At 43.4% G+C, this 20,025-nt stretch overlaps 1 protein-coding gene across 49 annotated transcripts in view; it reads right to left on the bottom strand.

The window, feature by feature from the left end:
* Plekha5 (pleckstrin homology domain containing A5) overlaps positions 1–20,025 on the bottom strand; it is a 169,662-nt gene that overhangs the window by 82,209 nt on the left and 67,428 nt on the right. The window contains exon 1 of one of the 49 annotated variants that reach the window (XM_017592451.3): positions 18,547–18,893. The exons of 47 other annotated variants lie outside the window; for them this stretch is intronic. In XM_017592451.3, coding sequence (XP_017447940.1) covers positions 18,547–18,692 — 146 coding nt within the window. In that variant the 5' untranslated portion in view covers positions 18,693–18,893. Of the gene's footprint in view, positions 1–1,473; positions 7,804–18,546; positions 18,894–20,025 lie in introns of those variants that run through there. One more of the 49 variants, XM_008763361.4, reaches the window with a different exon arrangement.

Here is a 20,025-nt window from a genome sequence, read left to right as displayed (position 1 = left end):
TTTGCCAGCAGCCAATGACCTCTGATGTCATAATGACCTCTGATGTCATAGTGCCTCAAACCCATCTTTGTCTCAGCTGTGTGCCTCATCTGCTCCAAGGCATGCTTAGGTTTAAAATGCAGCCTTTTAAAACATCTTAAAATATTTTAAGCACATTCATGATAAATTTTTAAAGGGAATAGAAAATATTCACGACTTTTCCATATACAGCACTTACTGAACTTTCTAGCTTTGGGCAGAATCTTAGGTGGAAGCTGAAAATTCAGTAAGTTCAGGGGAAAAACGTGACTCATACGGATGTCAAGTTAAACAAAATGAACTTGAAACCCTTTCTCTATGCTTCCAAATATGTGGTAAAATATACTATACTGCTAAGGCAGCAATCTAGTCCTTAAATTTGGTATCAACATAAAACATTCATATAAAATATATACAATAAATCACTTATTTGTCATATAAAATTGAAGCAAGACATTATTAAGAATTATTGCTGTTTCCTCCTATAAAACATCTATTCTTAAGCTGAAATCAAACTGCTACTGAACCTTCATGAAAAGCACGCTGCTGTAAATACCGATAGGACAGGGCTGCAGGAGCTCCAATATGTACACCATAAACAGAACACACCTATATGACAGCCAAGAATCTGTAAGTAAAAGCGGGTTTGAAAACACAAGGAGGCTTACGCAACCCAGTTTTCTTGTCAACGCTCTCAAACTAAATCAACCTGTGCTATAACTCACAGAAACATGAACTGGCACTGCCAGGAAGAAGAGACTCCTAAAGGCGCACATGCTTCTAAATTTCTTTCGATGGGAAAAAGACTGCCTCTAATATAAAATTTTCCGCTAGACACAGAAATGAATCACAACACAGAAATAGCCCCGGATCAGAGAAACAAAGACAATTTTTTTTTCTTTTCTTTTCTTTTTTTTTTTTTTTTTGGAGCTGGGGACGGAACCCAGGGCCTTGCACTTGCTAGGCAAGCGCTCTACCACTGAGCTAAATCCCCAACCCCAACAAAGACAATTTTAATTAATTGTTCATCAACTTAAACTACATTAAAAATTTAAGACATTACGCAATAATATTGTCTATAGTTTTTTACAAGAACATCTGGGAATTATTCATCTAATTCTGAGTGGGGGGAGTATTCAACTTTTCACTTGAGTAAATTAGAAAATTAAGATAAACAGATTTTTAAAAATAACAATTCTTGGCTTTAAAGTAATGCATGTCTACAATATATTTATGCAGCTGGAAGTTGAGGACAAGCTAAGAGGAAGGTTTCCCAACACTGATGTCTTAAAATGTTCAAGCCATCTGAAAGTCAGACACACCTCCGTGACTGTAGTAGTGAGAACTATTTATGACACCCAAAGCGTGGCTCTAGGGCAGCAGAGGGCTTGCTGCTCGGCCTCTCCTGTCCTGTCCTCTGCTGAGCACAAGGCAGCAGGAAGGAGACTCACTCACCGTCTCCGCCACACCACATCCTTCAAGACTCAGCTACGGGCACAGAGGACCTGGGGTGGAAGATGTCACTCCTTTGTCTCAGAGCAGCTCCGGGTGAGGATGAGTCCCGTGAGGACCAACACTAAGGAAATGAATGCACTGTGGCTTTCGGGCTGGCCTGCCACTCTGAAGTCTGACACTACACTGACGTCACTCTAGCCTGTCATTGCAGCCGCAAATTAAAGCAGTTTCTCCAGGAAGACTGTGTTATGATTAAGCTTGCTTTCTAGCCAAAACAAAAAACAAAACCCTGACTTCAATTTCTTTAAATTTGACATAGAAGATAGGGTAATATAAAATATCAAGGTTTATGATTACAGATAGCTTTGAAGAAAATGCTTAGTGAGAAATTTAAAAGAAGTTCTCTAATTGGACATTTTCCGGCTTTATATACCACACCAACTAAAAAGATACTCCATTGGAAATGTCCCCACCCACTCTGCTGTTTCCAACGTCACTACTTATTGTTTCAAAAATTCAACAAATTCCTGGATTTTCACCACCCAGAAACAATGGTATCTGCTCAGAGTAACTGTCTGTGTCAGGTACCTTGTGAACTCACGTGGGCCTCCCTAGTGACTGCTGCTAAAGCCTGTGAGGCAGCCCTGCCCAGGCACCATTACTGTTACACTAGTGGTCAGAAGACAAAGCCCCGAGCATAGGTGGGGATTCACAGAAAGCTACCAGGACCGCTGTCTTACAACAGCACTGACAGTCCCAACGTTCATTCTTTGATGACATTCTATCAGTTAGCTAACCTTAATAGACGCTCATTTTCAATTTCTTACTATAAACAAGCAAAATAAAATAAAATAAAACCCACCCAACCCAAAACAGGGTATTGGTTGTCTTAGTGCTTTTTTCTGTATTTAGCTACATAGGATAATGCCTAGATATAGACTGGATCTCAAAGAGTGTGTATAGTTTTAATTTCTCTCTCTCTTTCTTTCTTTCTTTCTTTCCTTCTTTCTTTCTTTTCTTTTCTTTTTTTTTTTTTTTTGCTACTCTAATTCTCTTTTTCCAGGAATTATTTTGGGGCTAACTCTATGTAAACACTGGAGCCCCAAAGCTGCAAAAGCATCTCCCGCAGGAGGACCTGATTGAGGACTGCCTGAGAGACCCAGATTGCTGGCACAGAGGCTGCCAGCCAATCGGGAGCTGCTGTTTGAGAGGTGATGGCGTGGGGCGTGGGTGGAGGTGTTGAGGAGCCTGCACAGTGCTCAGAGAGCTGCAGCACTGCTGTCTCCCCTCTGCTCCTGGAGTCTGTACCACTGACTCTGCACCACCTCAGCTCCAATCCCCAAGGGCAGGCACAGGCAACACTGACCGCAGCCTCCCCTCTCCTTCCAGTTCCCCGTCACACAGTCCTCCCCTCTTCCCCTTCTCTTCTGAGAAGGTCCCCTAGGTACCAACCCACCATGGCACCTCAAGTCACTGCAGGACTAGGAACATCCTCTCCCACTGAGGCCAGTCAGTTAGGGGCACAGGATGCACAGGCAGGGAACAGACGAGGGTAAGCGCAGTTCTTGAGGAAGAAGGACCAATCTGCGTATCTACTGCACATGTGTGGGAGAGGGGGTGCTGGGTCCAGCCCATGTATGCTCTTTGGTTGGTGATTCAGTCTCTGGGAGCCCCAAGAGTCCAGGTTATTTAACTCTGTTGGTCTTCTTGTGGAGTTCCTATCCCCTCTGGGTTCCTCAGGAACTAGAAAATATTAACCTGAGTGAGGTGACCCAGACTGAAAAACGGACATGCATGGTAAGTACTTAGTTATGTACAGGACCTACCCTATATTCCACAGACCCAAAGAAGCTAACTAACAAGGAAGGCCCTAGGGAGGATGTTAGAAATAAAATTGTCATCAGAGGTAGACAGAGGGAAGGAACTGGGTGAGAAAGGAGAAGGGGGTGGGGAAAATCAGGTATAGGGAGGGCTAAGAGAGTAAAACAGAATCAGCAGGACATGCCAAAGACCTAGAGAAGGCTCCAGAAAGTCTGAGGAGGATGGCTGTATCCGAAACACCTAGCAGTGGGGGATATGGAGCCTGCAGCAGCCATGTCCTGTAGCCAGGCAGGGCTCCCAGTAGAAGGATAAGGACACCAACCCACCCACAAAGCCTTTGACCCAAAATGTGTCCTGCCTACACGAAGTGCAGGGACAAAGATGGAGCAGAGACTGAGGGAAAGGCCAACCAATGACTGGTCCAACTTGAGATCCATCCCACGGGCAAGAAGCAATCCCTGCCGACAGGAGCCTAGTGTAAGAGTCCTCTGAGAGGCTCCACCCAGCAGCTGACCTAAACAGACGCAGAGACCCACAGCCAAACACTGGATGGAGCTTGGGGAGTCTTGTGGAAGAGTTGGGGGTGGGAGGAAGGACTGGGCTTTAGATTTATACTGTCCTCTACCCCATTTCTTCTTCCCCCTATCCTGGCCCAGGCTGAACACTGACAATCATTTTCTTCTTGCAAACATAACCGAGGTCATGTCCTGTGCTGCCACACTGTCTGTCTGTGAACATGTGGCCTGCAGGAAGGAGTCCAGCCTAATTAGTGGTCACAGCATACCAGCCCTGGAGTTGGATGCTGCATTTTTCAAGTTCAGTGCCTTCTCAGCAGCTCTCTGATCACAGATAGGTCACCTAGCCTCAGCCTTCTCTTATGGAAACAAATCTAATAATATTCTCCTATGGGCTTATTGTGAGATCCATGAAAGTCACATAAAGCCACAAAATCAAAAGCTGACTCGTTTAATGGCTGACTGTATTTCTTCTATAGTTCATGCCTCTTTCACAAAACAGTAATTTATATAAAAATGGGCAAGTCACTTTACCAAACATGCTGTAAATAACTTGTTAAAATGCTAATGGCGTAATACTTTTCAAATATGTTAATTGGAACTGTCTTACACCAAATCTAACACACAACCTAATGGGTGCTAAAACATTCCTTCTCTATGAAACTGTCTTAGCAAAAATTAAAACCAGAGGACAAAATTGCTTCATTATGTAGTCTGCACTATAAGAAAGCAGGCCAACAGTTTGCTCAAACCAGAAGGTTGTACATATGGCTCAGAATCCTCCCTCCCTTTTTTAGGTTAAGACTTTCCTAATTTCAATTATATTCAACTTACATTTTTATACTAATAAAGAAAACAATCCTACTCTCAGGAACATCAAAAAGAAATCAATAAAACTTCTCTCACAATTCCAAAGGCAAAGGAGAATCCCTTTTAAATACTTAAAATGAGATTGCTAAACTATAAAAGACTTTTTGTTTGTTTGGTTTTGTTTTTCGAGACAGGGTTTCTCTGTATCCTCCCTCCATAGATCAGGCTGTTCTCAAACTAAGAGATCCACCTGCCTCGCCCTCCAAGTGCTGGGATTAAAGGCATGGGCCACTGCTGCCCAGGTAGTAGGCTCGTTACCTCTCAAAGCATTCCTAATGAACTTCCCATTACCTAATGAAGATCTGCTCATCAGGACAGCTCTGTGACAAAGAGCCTTTCTGAAAACTCACTGAGACCAATGGGATGACACATGTGTCTGCCCCAACACCTAGGAGTGCCAAGATCAGAGGACTGTGGGGAAAGGCTAGCTGAAGCTATACAGTGAGGCTGTTGGTGACTGCTAGATGTCTAGGTACAGAGTACAACCCTGAGCATTTGGAGGGCATTTCTAAAGAGGACTGGCATGTGGGAAAGGGGGATGGAAGGGAGGTTCAGCATGAATGTAGGTGGAAATTTACATGTGGAAAGCTCCCTTCTTCCTGAGTACAAGGTCACTGTGGCCATCATCTATATACATCAGGCCCCAGCAGTGCCAGCCTTTCCATGTGGACCCAGCACCAGGGACTCACCAGTGTGCACAGAGCCATCACACAGTTGCTGGCCTTCTATTGCGTTAGCCATGCTAATGAATCTCCATGTACCACACACTCTCCCCCTCCACACACTTTTTCTATTAGTTCTGATCTTCTAGAAAACCTAGATTAATATACAGTTTGGTACCAAGAATGGGGACTTCTCTATTCCTGAAATATCCAAGGCAATTTTAACATTCTTGTATAAATTGTTTGGCTTTTCTTTAATGCTTTCTTTGCCCACAAATTTAAAGAAGCTACTTTTCCTGGCCAAATTGTATGTTTCCCCATGTATTTTCGTTCTGCTTTTAAAAAGCTCCTAATTCTCACTACAAACTTGGTTAAAAGCAGTTAACACCAGCACAGCATAACCTGAACACTACATCACTTTTCAATTTATACTCTCTCAAGGTTTCAGACATGCATAAACTAGAGACAGATTCTTTCCTAGACTATAACATGAATGGTTTCCGGTCCAACTCTAATAGAGTCATTGTTCCCTTTGAAACCTCACAGAACAGTCTTTACTGTGCCTCTCTATAGGGTTCTAGTTTTCCAAACTCCTATCAGGATGGCCCACTTAGCTCTGCTTAATGCATTTTAGGGGTGCTCTAGTCTGCCTTCAAACCCTTTCATACTCTTCTCATACACCAGTTCTCAAAACCTAACAATCATGCTGTCAGGTTTAGTTACAGCGACTTTAGTCCCCTGGCCCCAATTTTTTCGACCAGTTATTTTTGCATGGCTTAGGCATAATATCTAACAAACCGACTTAATGGAGGAAAGACTTATTTTCAGTTATTTGCATTTCATCATGTCAGGGATGTCATGTCAGGGACATCATGCCCAAGCAGCTCACTTCGTCAAGAAGGACTGTGTATTAGAGGCTGACCACACCCTAGCAGACCAGGAAGCAGAGGAAACAACACACAGGGTACAGGGGCCAAGGGTAGCCTTCCAGGGTCCACCTTCTAAAGCTTCCAGGGCTTTCCAAAATAATGCCAACATTTAGTGACCTGGGCTCAAATACATGAATATTAAAACCATGACATCCTCTCCTGTTTAAAGGAGGCAATCAAACAAGTATAAACCTGGAAACAAACAACATCAGTCACTCAGATCAACAAAACAATGTACTAAAAAGCAACTTTTCCATTATTCTAGCGTATCTGGTTTACATGTCATCCCTTATGAAAGCAGGACTTTTAAAATAAAAAGAAAACCTAGCACAGTGTTTGTAGTATAACACAGAAGTTCAGGGCCCCACATCGGACTGCTCCAAGAAAACAATAAAATGAAGCTAAAGAGATCTGTTCAAAGAGTCAATGAATGACTGGGGATATTAAGGAGTGACAAGTCAGCCAAGCATTTGGTCTATGAAGTTCCTGGAGTTCACCTGTGAAGTCTCTCTTGGCCCTGCACCAGCTTATTCACTGTTTAGTGTGGCGGGCCATGGGAATACGGGGGGAAAGTAAGATAAGAGGCCTCCTCTCAAGGTCATCACAGGCCCAACCCACAGTTTAATAGGAGAAAGCAGGCTGTAAACCCATCATTAAAACATAGCCCAATTTGAGAGCCCAGAGGAGGAAATGGCTGTCGGCCTGGGGATATGTGGGAACTGCTTACCAAAGTGAAAGGACCACTAAAATCGTTTAGGGGTAGCTGTGCTGAGAGCACACACTCGTCAGCGAAAAAAAATCTAAACTCCACACCCACAAAAACTCCCCAATAGCAGACAAACTATTTACTTAAAGAAAAATATGACTAACAGTAAGGCAATTCTCATGTGCCTTGTACAATCCTATGGAGCTGGTCTCCAATGCTCGCACTGATCACACGGTCAGGAGAAAGCCGAGGAAAGCTGTGGGGATACACATCCCAGCACTCTGCTGGAGCCAATCGACATCAAATCGGTGGGGAATCCTAAATCTCAACCAATCCAATTTTCTTTTTATTTATCTCTAAGGCCTATGGCAGGAGCCATGCCTCGTTAAGAAAGAAGCAAAAGCCAGTGAGACGCCTCAGTTGGTAAAGGTCATTGCCACGTAGGCCTTGTGACATGGATGTAATCGACATGAATCTAATCCCACGGGAGGAGGAAAGAACCAGAGCAGGTTTATACTCATAAATGAAAACAAGCATTTCTAAAAACCAAAGAGAAGGGTCAGTCTCGGCTCAGGGGTTAATAGCACAAGCCACCCTAGCAGAGGACCAGGGTTTAATTCCCACCATCCACATTGCACAACCATTTGTAACCACAGATCCAGAGGATTGAACTGCTTTTGGTCAGTGTGGGTACCAGGGACATACACTATAAACGGATGATATATACATCCAGTTAAAACAAAATATGTATCAAATAGACAGATAGACAGATAAGATAGATATGATACAATACAAAACCAAAAACTCGAGTTCCACGAGGTTCTCTTAAGAGTTTACACCAGTACTGTTTCACTCAGCACATGTAAGGCCGCCTGTGAGATGCCCTAAGGCCCGGTGTACACTGTCATTTTTCAGTCCTTACATATTATTTCACTTCTCAGTGGTATGTAATCTTGAAAATGCCACCCCTGCCCTTGACTTTTTTGACCTATCTAGATCCTCAACATCCATTCTGCAAAAGAGATTTATTTCCAAATACCTCAATCTGAAACCCAATTTCACCCTGCAGTCAGTTTACTCATAATTAATACTCAAAGCAGAGGCTCTCGTAACGGGAAAGAAGCTTCTAGTCTTTCCTTCCAGCACCTCACGCTATGGTGAGGTAGCGTGTGAGGTGCTCATTGGCTGGTTAAGGAGTTCATCTCCTCTGTCATTTACCACAAACCTTTCTGATGAGAAAACACTCCATTTAGAATGGGCTTGACTTTGTGGTCCATGCCTGCGAGCTCAGCTCCCAGGATGTGGACACTGTGATTTAAAAAAGGTAAATAAATCAAGAATGGGGGTGGAGTGAGTTTCCATTTATTATCCAGGAAATATTTAAAAATGTTTTGTGTTTCAAGCTGCTGTTCTTTTAGAGATAAAAATCTCATGAAACAGCAAATAAGTAATAAGTAATTGGAATAGATGCATGATTTAAGAATCCAATTAGTCCATAAACACCTGCTTAGGAAGAAACCAATTATGAAGAGAAAGACCTTTATCCCACTAGAATCTCTCTCCGTAGGGAGTAGTGGCTACTAAAACATACTGGCTTATTACTAAGAGGACTCAAAAGCTCTGAATTTGAGAATATCCAGTTCTCGGGTCATTAGTGAGCAAGCTGACCTTTTTTCTAAGGCTGGTCAATAAGACTCTGACTTAAGACTCAAAAATTCTCTATATTCTGCTTTTTGCATGAGGTATGTTTCAACTAATTCAACTAGTTTATAAGCTGTGCGCCTCACCAACTTACATTTCCAAGTCCTGTTCAAATACTATCTTCTTAGAGAGATTTTACCCACGCTGCTAGCTGAGGTCGACATCCTAAAGCGGAGGTTACAGGGGATCATGAGCTGCACACGGGTGCTGGAACCAAACCTGGGTCGTCTGTGAGCATGTGCTGATGACCGAGTTGCCATCTCTTCAGCCTCCCACTTTCTCTAAAACTAAGGAAAAGGAAACTACACATTTCTTTTGGCTACCCACTTATTTAGAACACGAGGCATCTGCCTTAGCTTACTGACTTCTGGGCTCGTTTCTGGAACTGAAGGTAAACTGTCTGCTATTTTCCACATCTCATTTACACACTCCCACGTGCTCACACTCCTATGTACACATTCCCACATGCTCACACTCATGTGTACACACTCCCACGTGCTCACACTCATCTGTACACACTCCCACGTGCTCACACTCCTGTGTACACACTCCCACGTGCTCACACTCCTGTGTACACACTCCCACGTGCTCACACTCCTGTGTACACACTCCCACGTGCTCACACTCATCTGTACACACTCCCACATGCTCACACTCATCTGTACACACTCCCACATGCTCACACTCCTGTGTACACACTCCCACGTGCTCACACTCCTGTGTACACACTCCCACGTGCTCACATTCCTGTGTACACACTCCCACGTGCTCACACTCCTATGTACACACTCCCACATGCTCACACTCCTATGTACACACTCCCACATGCTCACACTCATGTGTACACACTCCCACATGCTCACACTCATGTGTACACACTCCCACATGCTCACACTCCTATGTACACACTCCCACATGCTCACACTCATGTGTACACACTCCCACGTGCTCACACTCGTGTACTCACTCCCACATGCTCACACTCCTATGTACACACTCCCACATGCTCACACTCATCTGTACGCTTTTCTTTGTTGGTAAACATTACTTAGCCAACATGGTTTTTCTTTCACTGATGACATGAGAAAAGTCTCTGTTAGAAATGCTGCAAGTATTTTGCTGTCCAGAGTTAAGAAAGTCAAAGTCATCTGGGTTGAGATTTAATTTCATTGGCTAATAATCGATTTGTCATTTGTTTAATATTTACAGATGATAATGTTTTCCTTTCTTTCTGTAAAGGAAGCATATTTTTAGGACGTGTGGGAACATTACAAAACTGAAAAAGAAAGAAAACATGTAAATTGGCTATGAGAAGGTGGGATAAATTTAGTAAAATAAAAGAATCAGATTTGACCTTGGATTCTATAAGGATGAGTAAAAAGAACAGAACCTGAGCCCCAACTCTACGTGCACAACAAGATGGATGGAAAGAGGCTGGTGGACCCCATCCCAGCCCTGCAGCTAGTGGGAACTGAGGCTGTTGGGGGAGGAGGATCCATTTCCTTTGGATGTGGTCCCTGATAAAAACCACACAGTGCTAAGTGGACAAAGTGAGTTTAAAAGAACACATGAAAGCTGAGAAGGAAAAATGGCAGAGAGAGGATAGGAGGGGCTGGATGAGCAGGTCCAAGGGATTGGTGCAGTCAAATACATTAGTCATGTGTAACCCCCCCCCACACACACACACCACACACTCCCCCACATGTGGGTGCACAGAAGTCAAAATTTTAAAAAGTATAGGTTCAAAAATGAGCCAACGCTGGCTGTGGCAGTGCATTTCTGTAATCCAGCATCTGGAAGGCTAAGAAGGCGGGCAGGTTGTGAGTCTGAGGTCAGTAGTAAGACCCCATTTCAACCAAATCACAGGTTGGGAATGTAGAACATTTGCCTAGTATATGCAGGACCATGGATTTGATGCCCAACACCGAAAACAAACAAACAAACAAACAAACAAACCAAAAACGGACAAAAAAAATAACCAAAGCAAGCAAACACATACTGATGGATAATGGCGAGTGAATCTTGGCTACCCACGCACGAGAGGGGTCTGTGAAAGGTACGTTACGTGACTTCCCAGTTACTAGGAAGCTCGAGTTTATCGTAACTTCCTCAGGAAGGTTTTCTCTTTCCTTTTCCCCCATGAGGCAGTCTCATCTATTGCAGAACAGGATGACCTGGGTGACCTCACTGGAGTACTCCACTGGGACCTCAATGGCTAACAGAGGGCATGGTGGTTCACACCCGTGAGCCTGAGTCAGAAGGAGACAGTGAGCTCTAGCTTAGTCTAGGATGCCTTAAAAAGCCAACTTAAAACAAACCACTACACTATGTCAACAACAACAGCAACACAACCACAAAGAATTGAGTGTGAAAGAAAACTATGTTTTGCTTTAAAAACAGGATCAATACAGCCCAGGCTGGGCTCAAGCAATCTGTTTGCCTCAGGACTGTAGGAGAACAAACACTAGAAAATGAGGCACATTTGACTCAGCCTTTATTACTACTTAGCTTCTGAATGAAATACTCCCTCACTAAGGACTTTCTAAACAGTCACTGAGGAACTCTTAGTAGGGCCAGGCGTTAATAACTGCAGTGGCGCGGAGGTCATCTTTGCTGCCTACCGCTTAAGTTACGGTGCCGGTCAGGTGAAGAAAGGTGTCCGACAAGTACAGCTGCCCGGGCTCCCCTGAACCTGGCACGGCCATATTTATTTGGTGGAGCTGCTCAAAAACAAAACAGAACAAGACGTCTCTGAAAATGCTTTAAAGGGGAACTCATTCAGCTAGGAATTAAAATGTTCTTTTGATTTATATTTATTTTGGATAAATAATATATAAGCCATTTGGACCAACAATTAATCTTGATAAATGACCTATTATTGTAGGATAATGGAGTAGGAAAACAGAAGGGTTTGCTGCGGCTCTACGGTGCCCATCCGCGTGCTGCGGCTCTACGGTGCCCATCCGTGTGTTTTACTTAAAGGACACATTACTTTGTGTTTAAATTACACAGAAGCTATTTACCAGAAAGCAGTTACTGGCAGAGGTAGAGAATTAATTAATTATCTAAAGGTAATTATTATTTATGCCCCAGGGCCTAAGAAGCTCAGTTACTCAGAGCCAATGAGAGGAAAAAAATATAGAGTAAAATCAGGACCCACTGGAGAAGGTTGGAGGACAGCAGCCTGGCAGGTACCAAGGGTTACCGTCACGTTCCATGGCAAATAATTAATAAGCCACATTTGAATCAGGAAGAATGGAAAGCAGTTCAATGTGTCCAGTGATGGTGACAGTAAACAACAAAGAGTATGAATTCCACATCTTAACTTCTGCACACAGAAAATATCACAAAGATGTGATCAGATGGGACTGGCAGACTGTGACAAACCTCCCCAGAGAGGACAAGCAGTGTTAATCAGATGAGACATTTGAAAATGGCGGTCAGTCTTGGGAGTCACCTATAACTTCAACTCTAAATCAGCTACATATTTCTAAAGTATTACTTTTATTTTAGACGTAAAAGGACTAAGGTGTATTAATATAAGCAGCAACTTTAGTTAATACTGGCTCTGAGGAGCATAAATTACAGATATACTAACACAGATACTAGAAATGGTCCAATTCAGTGTACTTCCTTTGACAGAGGCTTTTGTTTTTTGACCTGTTTCAAGACAAGTTCTCCGCATGCAGCTTAATGATGTGGTAAATAACAGAAAATGATGGTGGGCACCAGGCACCATGCCATGCTACCTTCTCTACTCTCTGTCCCCAGCAGTCTCTCCACCTCCATGGCTAGCCCCACGTTAGTGACAGATACTCTCTGCTGTGAACTCTGTTCACAATCCCAGCATCCGCCCTGTCACAATTCCCAGTATCCCCGTAAAATCAAAACTCTGGAAGTTTTGATCCACAAAAGCAAGCAGGGGGAACTGACGCATATGACAGGGTAACCTGGGGGATCTCCAGGGCACTTTAGCTAACTGTGTCTCTAGCACTGGGGCTTCCTGGATACAAAGTATTGAGAGCTGGGGCGCTAACTCAGTGGTAGAGCACTTGCTTAGCATGTCAAACTTACGGGTTCAGTCTCTGTTTAGGGACAGTAGACAAGTCACTGAAGTTCCCTCCTTCTGACTAGGGCAGAGTCAGTCAGACAGTCCGGAAGCACATTCTCAGAGAAAATAAAGAGAGTGCACTTTATGGAGCTTACTTCCACTGAAGAATATTTTTGGATATGATTACTGAGAACATGAACTTTTAAGTAGTGAAGAGAATGTTATTTCTTGTTCCCATAGGGTCTTACAGAAGTAAAGCTCTCTTCCTAGATGAGAATCAGACACATCTCTGGGGGTGCTTAGCACTCCCCACTACAGTTCTTACCGCTCGTGTTATGGATAGTCAGTGGCTAAGGGGGTTTGCTGTTCTCCTACACCAGGGTGCTCTCAGCTGCCTGGACCTCCAATTCCAAAGGATGCCACACTCTCCTCTGGCCTCGGACAATCTCCACACGTGTGGCATTCTTTACACAGATACCCACAAACATAAGTAAAAATTAGAAAAATAGATATTGAATAAAAACACTGGCACCTCGTACTTTTTGAATTGCACAGGTTGGGGTTTAGGCGAATATAATTTGGTTTGATCATGTGACACTGGAATACACATTTCAAGCGATACCTCCTGGCAGCCTGTCACTTTCTGTGTGGCAGTGTCTGCGGCAGCACTGCACTGCTAACCTAAACCCGTGTGTGCCTACAGGCCAGGAGAAGGCACCAGTTCTCACTATAGGTGAGCCCCATGTGATTGCTGGGAACCGAACTCAGGACCTCCGAAAGAGTAGCCAGTGCTCTTGACCTCTAAGTCATCTCTCTAGCTTTCCTAGATGTTTTTTTAGTCTGTCCTGGAACTTAACTACATAGACCAGGCTGACCTTGAATTCAGAGATCTGCCTGCCTCTCCCTGGCTGAGTTCAATAGTTGGATGGATTAGGCTTTACCTCAACACAATTTTGCCGCTTGACAACTTAGCCAGTTGTGGGTGCACTCCTGTAACCCTGCACTCAGGAAGCCAAGGCAGGAAGATCACAGTCAAGGCCAGCCGGGGCTACAAAGTGAAATCCTGTCTAGCAAAACCACAATCAGACAGCTACCAGAAGGGTTGTACTACCTGCAGACCCGAGCACCTTCTGTATCGCAGTAGGACAGCGCTGTCCTCACAGCTTCCCTGCAGTCGTGGCTGTGAAAAAAAACCTTAGGACGCCTGCCTATCTGCTGCAAACCACTGTACAACAGTTGTCTACTGCCCCACTGACACCCTCAGAAACCCATACAACAGGCTGTCTCTCGGGAAGCACTGCTCTCTCCTTCCATTTCATGAAAAATTACTAATTTATGTATGGCATTTTGCCTACATGAATATCTGTGCACCACACTTGTACCTGGTATTTGAGTTACAGGTGGTTGGGAACCACCATGTTGTTTCTGGGAACCAAACCTAGGTCCTCTGTAAGAGCAGCTAGTGTTCTTAAGCACTGAGCTATTTCTTAAGCCTCCTCCAGTTCAAACCATTTTAAAGGCTACACTCCAATGAAAACCTGTGACAGGTGTGTAAGGAAGCATGCCAAATATTTATTCTAGATATGACAGGATTCAAGACGGCCTTCTCCCCCCCCCCCCCCCCAATAACAGACAGGGGTGGGGATAGAAGAATGAGATTTCCATCTGGAAAGAAGAGAAGGTTCTGAATGCCTATAAACCCAGAGTTACTGTAGGCAGGAAGATCTGGAACGTGAAGTCCCCTTCGGCTACAGAGCCTGGGTAATATAATATGGTCTCAAAACCAAGACAAACAAAGAAGGTCACTGTCACTATTGCTGCTCTTATTTATGAGTAGGTGAGGCCCTTGTTTAAGTGGTTAAGTGTCACGGTGTAGGTTTCAAGGTTCCAAAAGTTCAAGCCAAGCCCATTCTCTTTCTTCCTGTTGCCTACAGATCTGGAGGTAGAACTCTCAGGTTCTCCAGCACTTGATCTGCCTGCACATCACCATGTCAATAATGGACCAAACCTCTGAGACTGTAAGCCAGCCCCAATGAAATGATATCTTGGAGTTGCCACGGTCATGAGATCTCTTGGAAGCAACAGAACACTAAAACATCTATATTAAGTCAAAACCCAGAGCTTATTAAATGCTACTTTTATATCAAGTCAGGGAACCACTTTAAATTTGCCAAAAATACACTGTTAGAAGTTTAGGACTATGGAAAGACACTGTTTGATGTATTCTTTGCCAGTGTGACAGCTGCAACCTTGCTACTTAAGAGTTACATTGGGGGGGCTGGAGAGATGGCTCAGCAGTTAAGAGCACCCGACTGCTCTTCCAGAGGTCATGAGTTCAATTCCCAGCAACCACATGGTGGCTCACAACCATCTGTAAAGAGATCTGATGCCCTCTTCTGGTGTATCTGAAGACAGCTACAGTGTACTTATATATAATAAATAAAATAAATCTTTAAAAAAAAAAAAAGAGTTACATTGGGTAGCCTCATTCATTGACCCTAGAGTTTACTGGATACAAATAATGACAAAGAATTAACTATGAAACAGTATCTAGTAATCTTAGTTTGCTTCTTAATAGTTTTATTAGGATAGCAATCACCACAAAAAGAAAAAACAACCTCTTTCAAGAAAATATATGCTTTTAAATAAGCTTTCAGTCTATATTTGTTGATACAGATTAACAACATAAAGCAAAAATTTAATTCAATATACACCAAAGGTCGAGCACTTCCTCAACAGTCCTGGCTCTCCACCCTTCCTCAGGAGAATGAAACCAGACACATTTACATTTGGGAAATGCCAAACACACACTAGCATGTCCAGGTCCACTAGCTGAGGAATTTATACTCACCTAAATATAATGTTAGTTAACATGGTTTTCACAGTAACACAAAAACATAAGTGTTAAAAAATTAAGCTGAAGGTTGGAGAGATGGCTCAATGGCCAAGCTTGCATTACGTTCTTCCAGAGGGTCTACGTTCACTTCTCAGAACCCACATCACGTGGCTCACAACCATCTGCAACTCCAGCTCCAGGGGCACGTGATACCCCTGTCATCTGTGGGTATCTGCACTCATGTGCACACACACATACATACAATTAAAAGTGGTAAAAATAAGTTTGAAAAGTTGTTTTGTTTTTAAAGATAGGACCTTGTGTAGCACAGGCTGTCCTTCAAGTTTTTATGTAACTGAGGACGATCTTAAATTCCTGAACCTCCTGCCTCCCAAGGGATAGGACTAGAGGTGTGCATCATAACACCTGGCCAAATCATAATGAAATTTAGTCTAAAGTCTTTTTAATGTTCCTATTGTGCAGACTACAGCCAGACCGCAGTTTAGCAAATACTTGAGAAAGTTAACACAGAACCAGGACTGGTGATAATTTTAGCACTTAGAAGGTAGATGTAGAAAGATCAAGAATTTAAAGCCATCGTTTGCTACAAGGGATTCTATCTCAAAAACCAAATTAAAAAAAAAGTTCAAAATAGAATTGGCTTTAAGCATGGAGATTCTTTTCAACATTATCCTATTCACATATTCTCTCTCTCTCTCTCTCTCTCTCTCTCTCTCTCTCTCTCTCTCTCTCTCTCCTGTTATTAAAGTTGGGTTTAACTCTAGCACCTGACGATAGTTCACAACTATCCATAACTCCTGTTCCAGGAGATTCGATTTTCTCTTTCTGCTTCTCAAGCACCAGACATATATGTGCTGCACTGAAACACATTTGAGTAAAACAGTCATACACATAAATAAATCTAATAAAATAAAACACTCTAAATATATTGCTTTTTATAAACTAGTATGCTTGGGGCCTGGAGAGATGAGTTCAACTCCCAGCAATCAAATGGTGGCTCACAACCATCTATAATGGGATCTGATGCCCTCTACTGGCCTGCAGGAACAAATATAGACAGAGCACTCATACATACAAGACATAAATAAGTACTATTTAAATAAATAAATTTGCATACTTTTGTGAGACTGGCATTCAAAATAAGAGAGGTATTTTTTAATTATGAAATTGAGATAACATTTAATCATCTCCTTTCCTACTAACAGCAGTCTAAAAATAAAAAAAAAATTGATTCTGTCACATCAACAAAAACCATTGACATTTCTGTTCCCAGTGGGGATTGCTTAAAGGCTTGATGGTTTTTCTTTACAAAACAAAGTATATTCCAGGAGAACCTGAGTCCCTGAGCAGGATGGAAACGGCCACAATCTGTATAGAAAGCCTCCATAGGCTGCTGACTTTTGAATGGACTTGAGCCAGGGCCCATCACCACACAGGTGTACGCAGGAGCTCTCAGTACTGCTGAGTCTCGCGGAGGTCAGGGAGTGCCCTGCCATGCACCTCTGCGCCATGCACCTCTCCTTGCATCTTTCCCACTGTTTCTATGTGCTTAAAAAGAAGACTTTGGTTAGCTGTCTTCTACTGAAGAGCCATATGTTCTATAAGGAGAGGCAAACAGGACTAAATGTACAAATTAACTTTGAAACCAACAGAGGTTTACACGGTTTGTTCATCTGAAATGCTTAGGGAGAAGAAGGCAGCAAATCACTACAAGTAGAGCTGGCTAGCGTTTCACCAGGGGCACATGCTACGTGCAGACAAATGACACTTCCGACGTCCAGGGTCTGAGCACTGGTCAGTGTTGAGAAGCGGGGTCTCCCCATCCACCTGCTAACCTCCTCTGTATGAGTCTCTAAGCTTAATGCCCACCACTTCCTTCCCACGTGCCAATCCTGGAAAATGGCAAGGCGGGGGCTGTTCACAAAACAGAGGTATTTTAGGAAAGCATCACATGACTGCCTGGCACGTGGCAGCACTGAGAGTTTGGTATTCTCCCGCACCCCTTCTTTCTAGAGCTCCTCAAAGGACCCGAGTTTCAAACTCCGTACCTGACATTGGATGTATAACTCGATTTTTCCCCAAGGGAAGATAATATAGCAATTTTATGCTTTCTCTCAAATCTTCAAAAGCTACAGTACTTATCCCAAGCTCAGAGGTAGAATCTGACTCACAAGAACTGAGAAGACTGTCAGCTGTGTCTCTTCCAAACAGTAAAATATAGTGTCCATTAAAGACAATAGAAGCTCATAGACATTACCTGGTGTCTTCACTTTGGATTAAACAGTTAAAAATTACTTAAGACTATATTCCTAGCAAGCACTTCAGTGAGTTTAAAGAACTAAAATCAGAAAAGCATTGTTCCAGACACTTCTACAGTTAATGCCACAGCTAAAACCAGAATGGATCCCAGCAAAGACACAGCACTGTAGCACATTTCACAAGGTGCTGCTGTTTTCATTCGACTTTAATGCAAAGCAAACTTTTACCTCTGAACCTACTTAACATGTACATTACTGTAAACACCCTTTTACTTTCATTAAATAACAGATCCTATGCTAAACAACTGTATTTCCTATTACTCTAGGACCTGTAAAGGCAGTGTTGGGATTTTACTGGAGAGCAAGAGCACTGAAGTACAAGAATGCTACACTGCCTGAATGAACAAATCCTGCTCTCTCAGCACACAATCCCACCAGCGCTTCTCGGCACAGGAGCAAGGACATCGGTGAAGGCAAGAGGAAGTATTATTATCATAGCAGTTTGTAAGTTTGTTGCCTCAAAAATGCACTGGCACTATTTACAAAGGATGAGACTTAAGCGTGCCAGGCAGATTTCTCCAGAGCTGTGCACTAGCTACACGTAGCCTGGGCTCAGCAGAGATGAGCTGCAGATGGAGATAAAAACGGCACAGCCTGCTGGGACAGACAAAGCAGGTAACCAACCAGTCGCTCGCTCACTCACCAGTCTATTGCTAAGGAAGCTGTGGTCTGCTCTTCATCTCCAGCTTCTGCTTTCCGACAGAACCACACACCGCACTCTTCCTCCTGCTCCTTCCCAGAGGCTGAAGCACACCGCAATCTTCCCAAGCAGGTCCCTCCTACGAGCATGCTCTGTATCTAACTCAAATCACTTGGTATCTCAGCATGCCATGACCTACTTCCAAACAAACTCAGAGAGCTGCACACTCAAAGCCCGTCAGCTGCAATGTACACACACTGCCGTGCTAACAGCCAGGCTTTAACTCCATGGTCTTGCTGCTTCATTTAACCTGATGTGACACGGAAGAACTACTTCTACACTTTTTATAAATTTTATTTTTCTTGGATATTTTATGTATTTACATTTCAAATGTTATCCTCTTTCCCCTCTCTCTCATACCCCTTTGCCCCTCCCCCTGCTTCTATGAGGATGCTCCCCTTCCCACCCACCTACTCCAACCTCAACACCCTGGCATTCCCTTATGTTGGGAAACAAGCCTTCACAGGACCAAGGGCTTCTCCTCCCATTGATGCTGGACAATGCCATCCTCTGCTACATATGCAGCTGGAGCCAGGGGTCCCTCTATGTGTACTCTTTGAATGGTGGTTTAGTCCCTGGGGGCTGTGGTGAGATCTGGTTGGTTGATATTGTTGTTGTTCTATGGTGTTGCAAACCCCTTCAGCTCCTTCAGTCCTTTGTCTAACTCCTCCCTTGTTCAGTCCAATGGTTAGCTGCAAGCATCCTCATCTGTATCAGTAGGGCTCTGGCAGAGTCTCTCAGGAGACACCTCTATCTGGCTCCTGTCAGCAAGCACTTCTTGGCATCAGCAATAGTGACTGGGTTTTGTGTTTGTATATGAGCTGAATTCCCAGGTGGGGAAGTCTCTGGATGACCTTTTCTTCAGTCTCTGCTCCACCCTTTGTCCCTGTCTTTCCTCCCATAAGTATTTTGTTCTCCCTTCTAAGAAAAAATGAAGCATCCACATTTTGGTCTTCCTTCTTCTTGGGCTTCATATGATCTTTGATTTATTTTTCTTAGGTATTCCAAGCTTTTGGGCAAATATCCACGTATCAGTGACTACATACCATATATGTTCTTTTGTGACTGGGTTACCTCACTCAGGATGATATTTCCTAATTCCATCCATTTGCCAAAGAATTTCATGAAGTCATTGTTTTTGATAGCTGAGTAGTACTCCATTGTGTAGATGTACCACATTTTCTGTATCCATTCCTCTGTTGAAGGGCATCTGGGTTCTTCCCATCTTCTGGCTATTATAAATAAGGCTGCTATGAACATAGTGGAGCATGTGTCCTTGTTGTATGTTGGAGCATCTTTTGGGTATATGCCCAAGAGAGGTATAGCTGGGTCCTCAGGTAGTACTATGTCCAATTTTCTCAGGAACCGCCAGACTGATTTCGAAAGTGGTTGTACCAGCTTGCAATCCCACCAGCAATGGAG

This window comes from Rattus norvegicus, chromosome 4, assembly GCF_036323735.1.
Source record: "Rattus norvegicus strain BN/NHsdMcwi chromosome 4, GRCr8, whole genome shotgun sequence".
Taxonomy (NCBI): Eukaryota; Metazoa; Chordata; class Mammalia; order Rodentia; family Muridae; genus Rattus; species Rattus norvegicus.
Note: the sequence above shows the minus strand (reverse complement) of the source record. Positions and strands in the feature narration are given on the sequence as shown.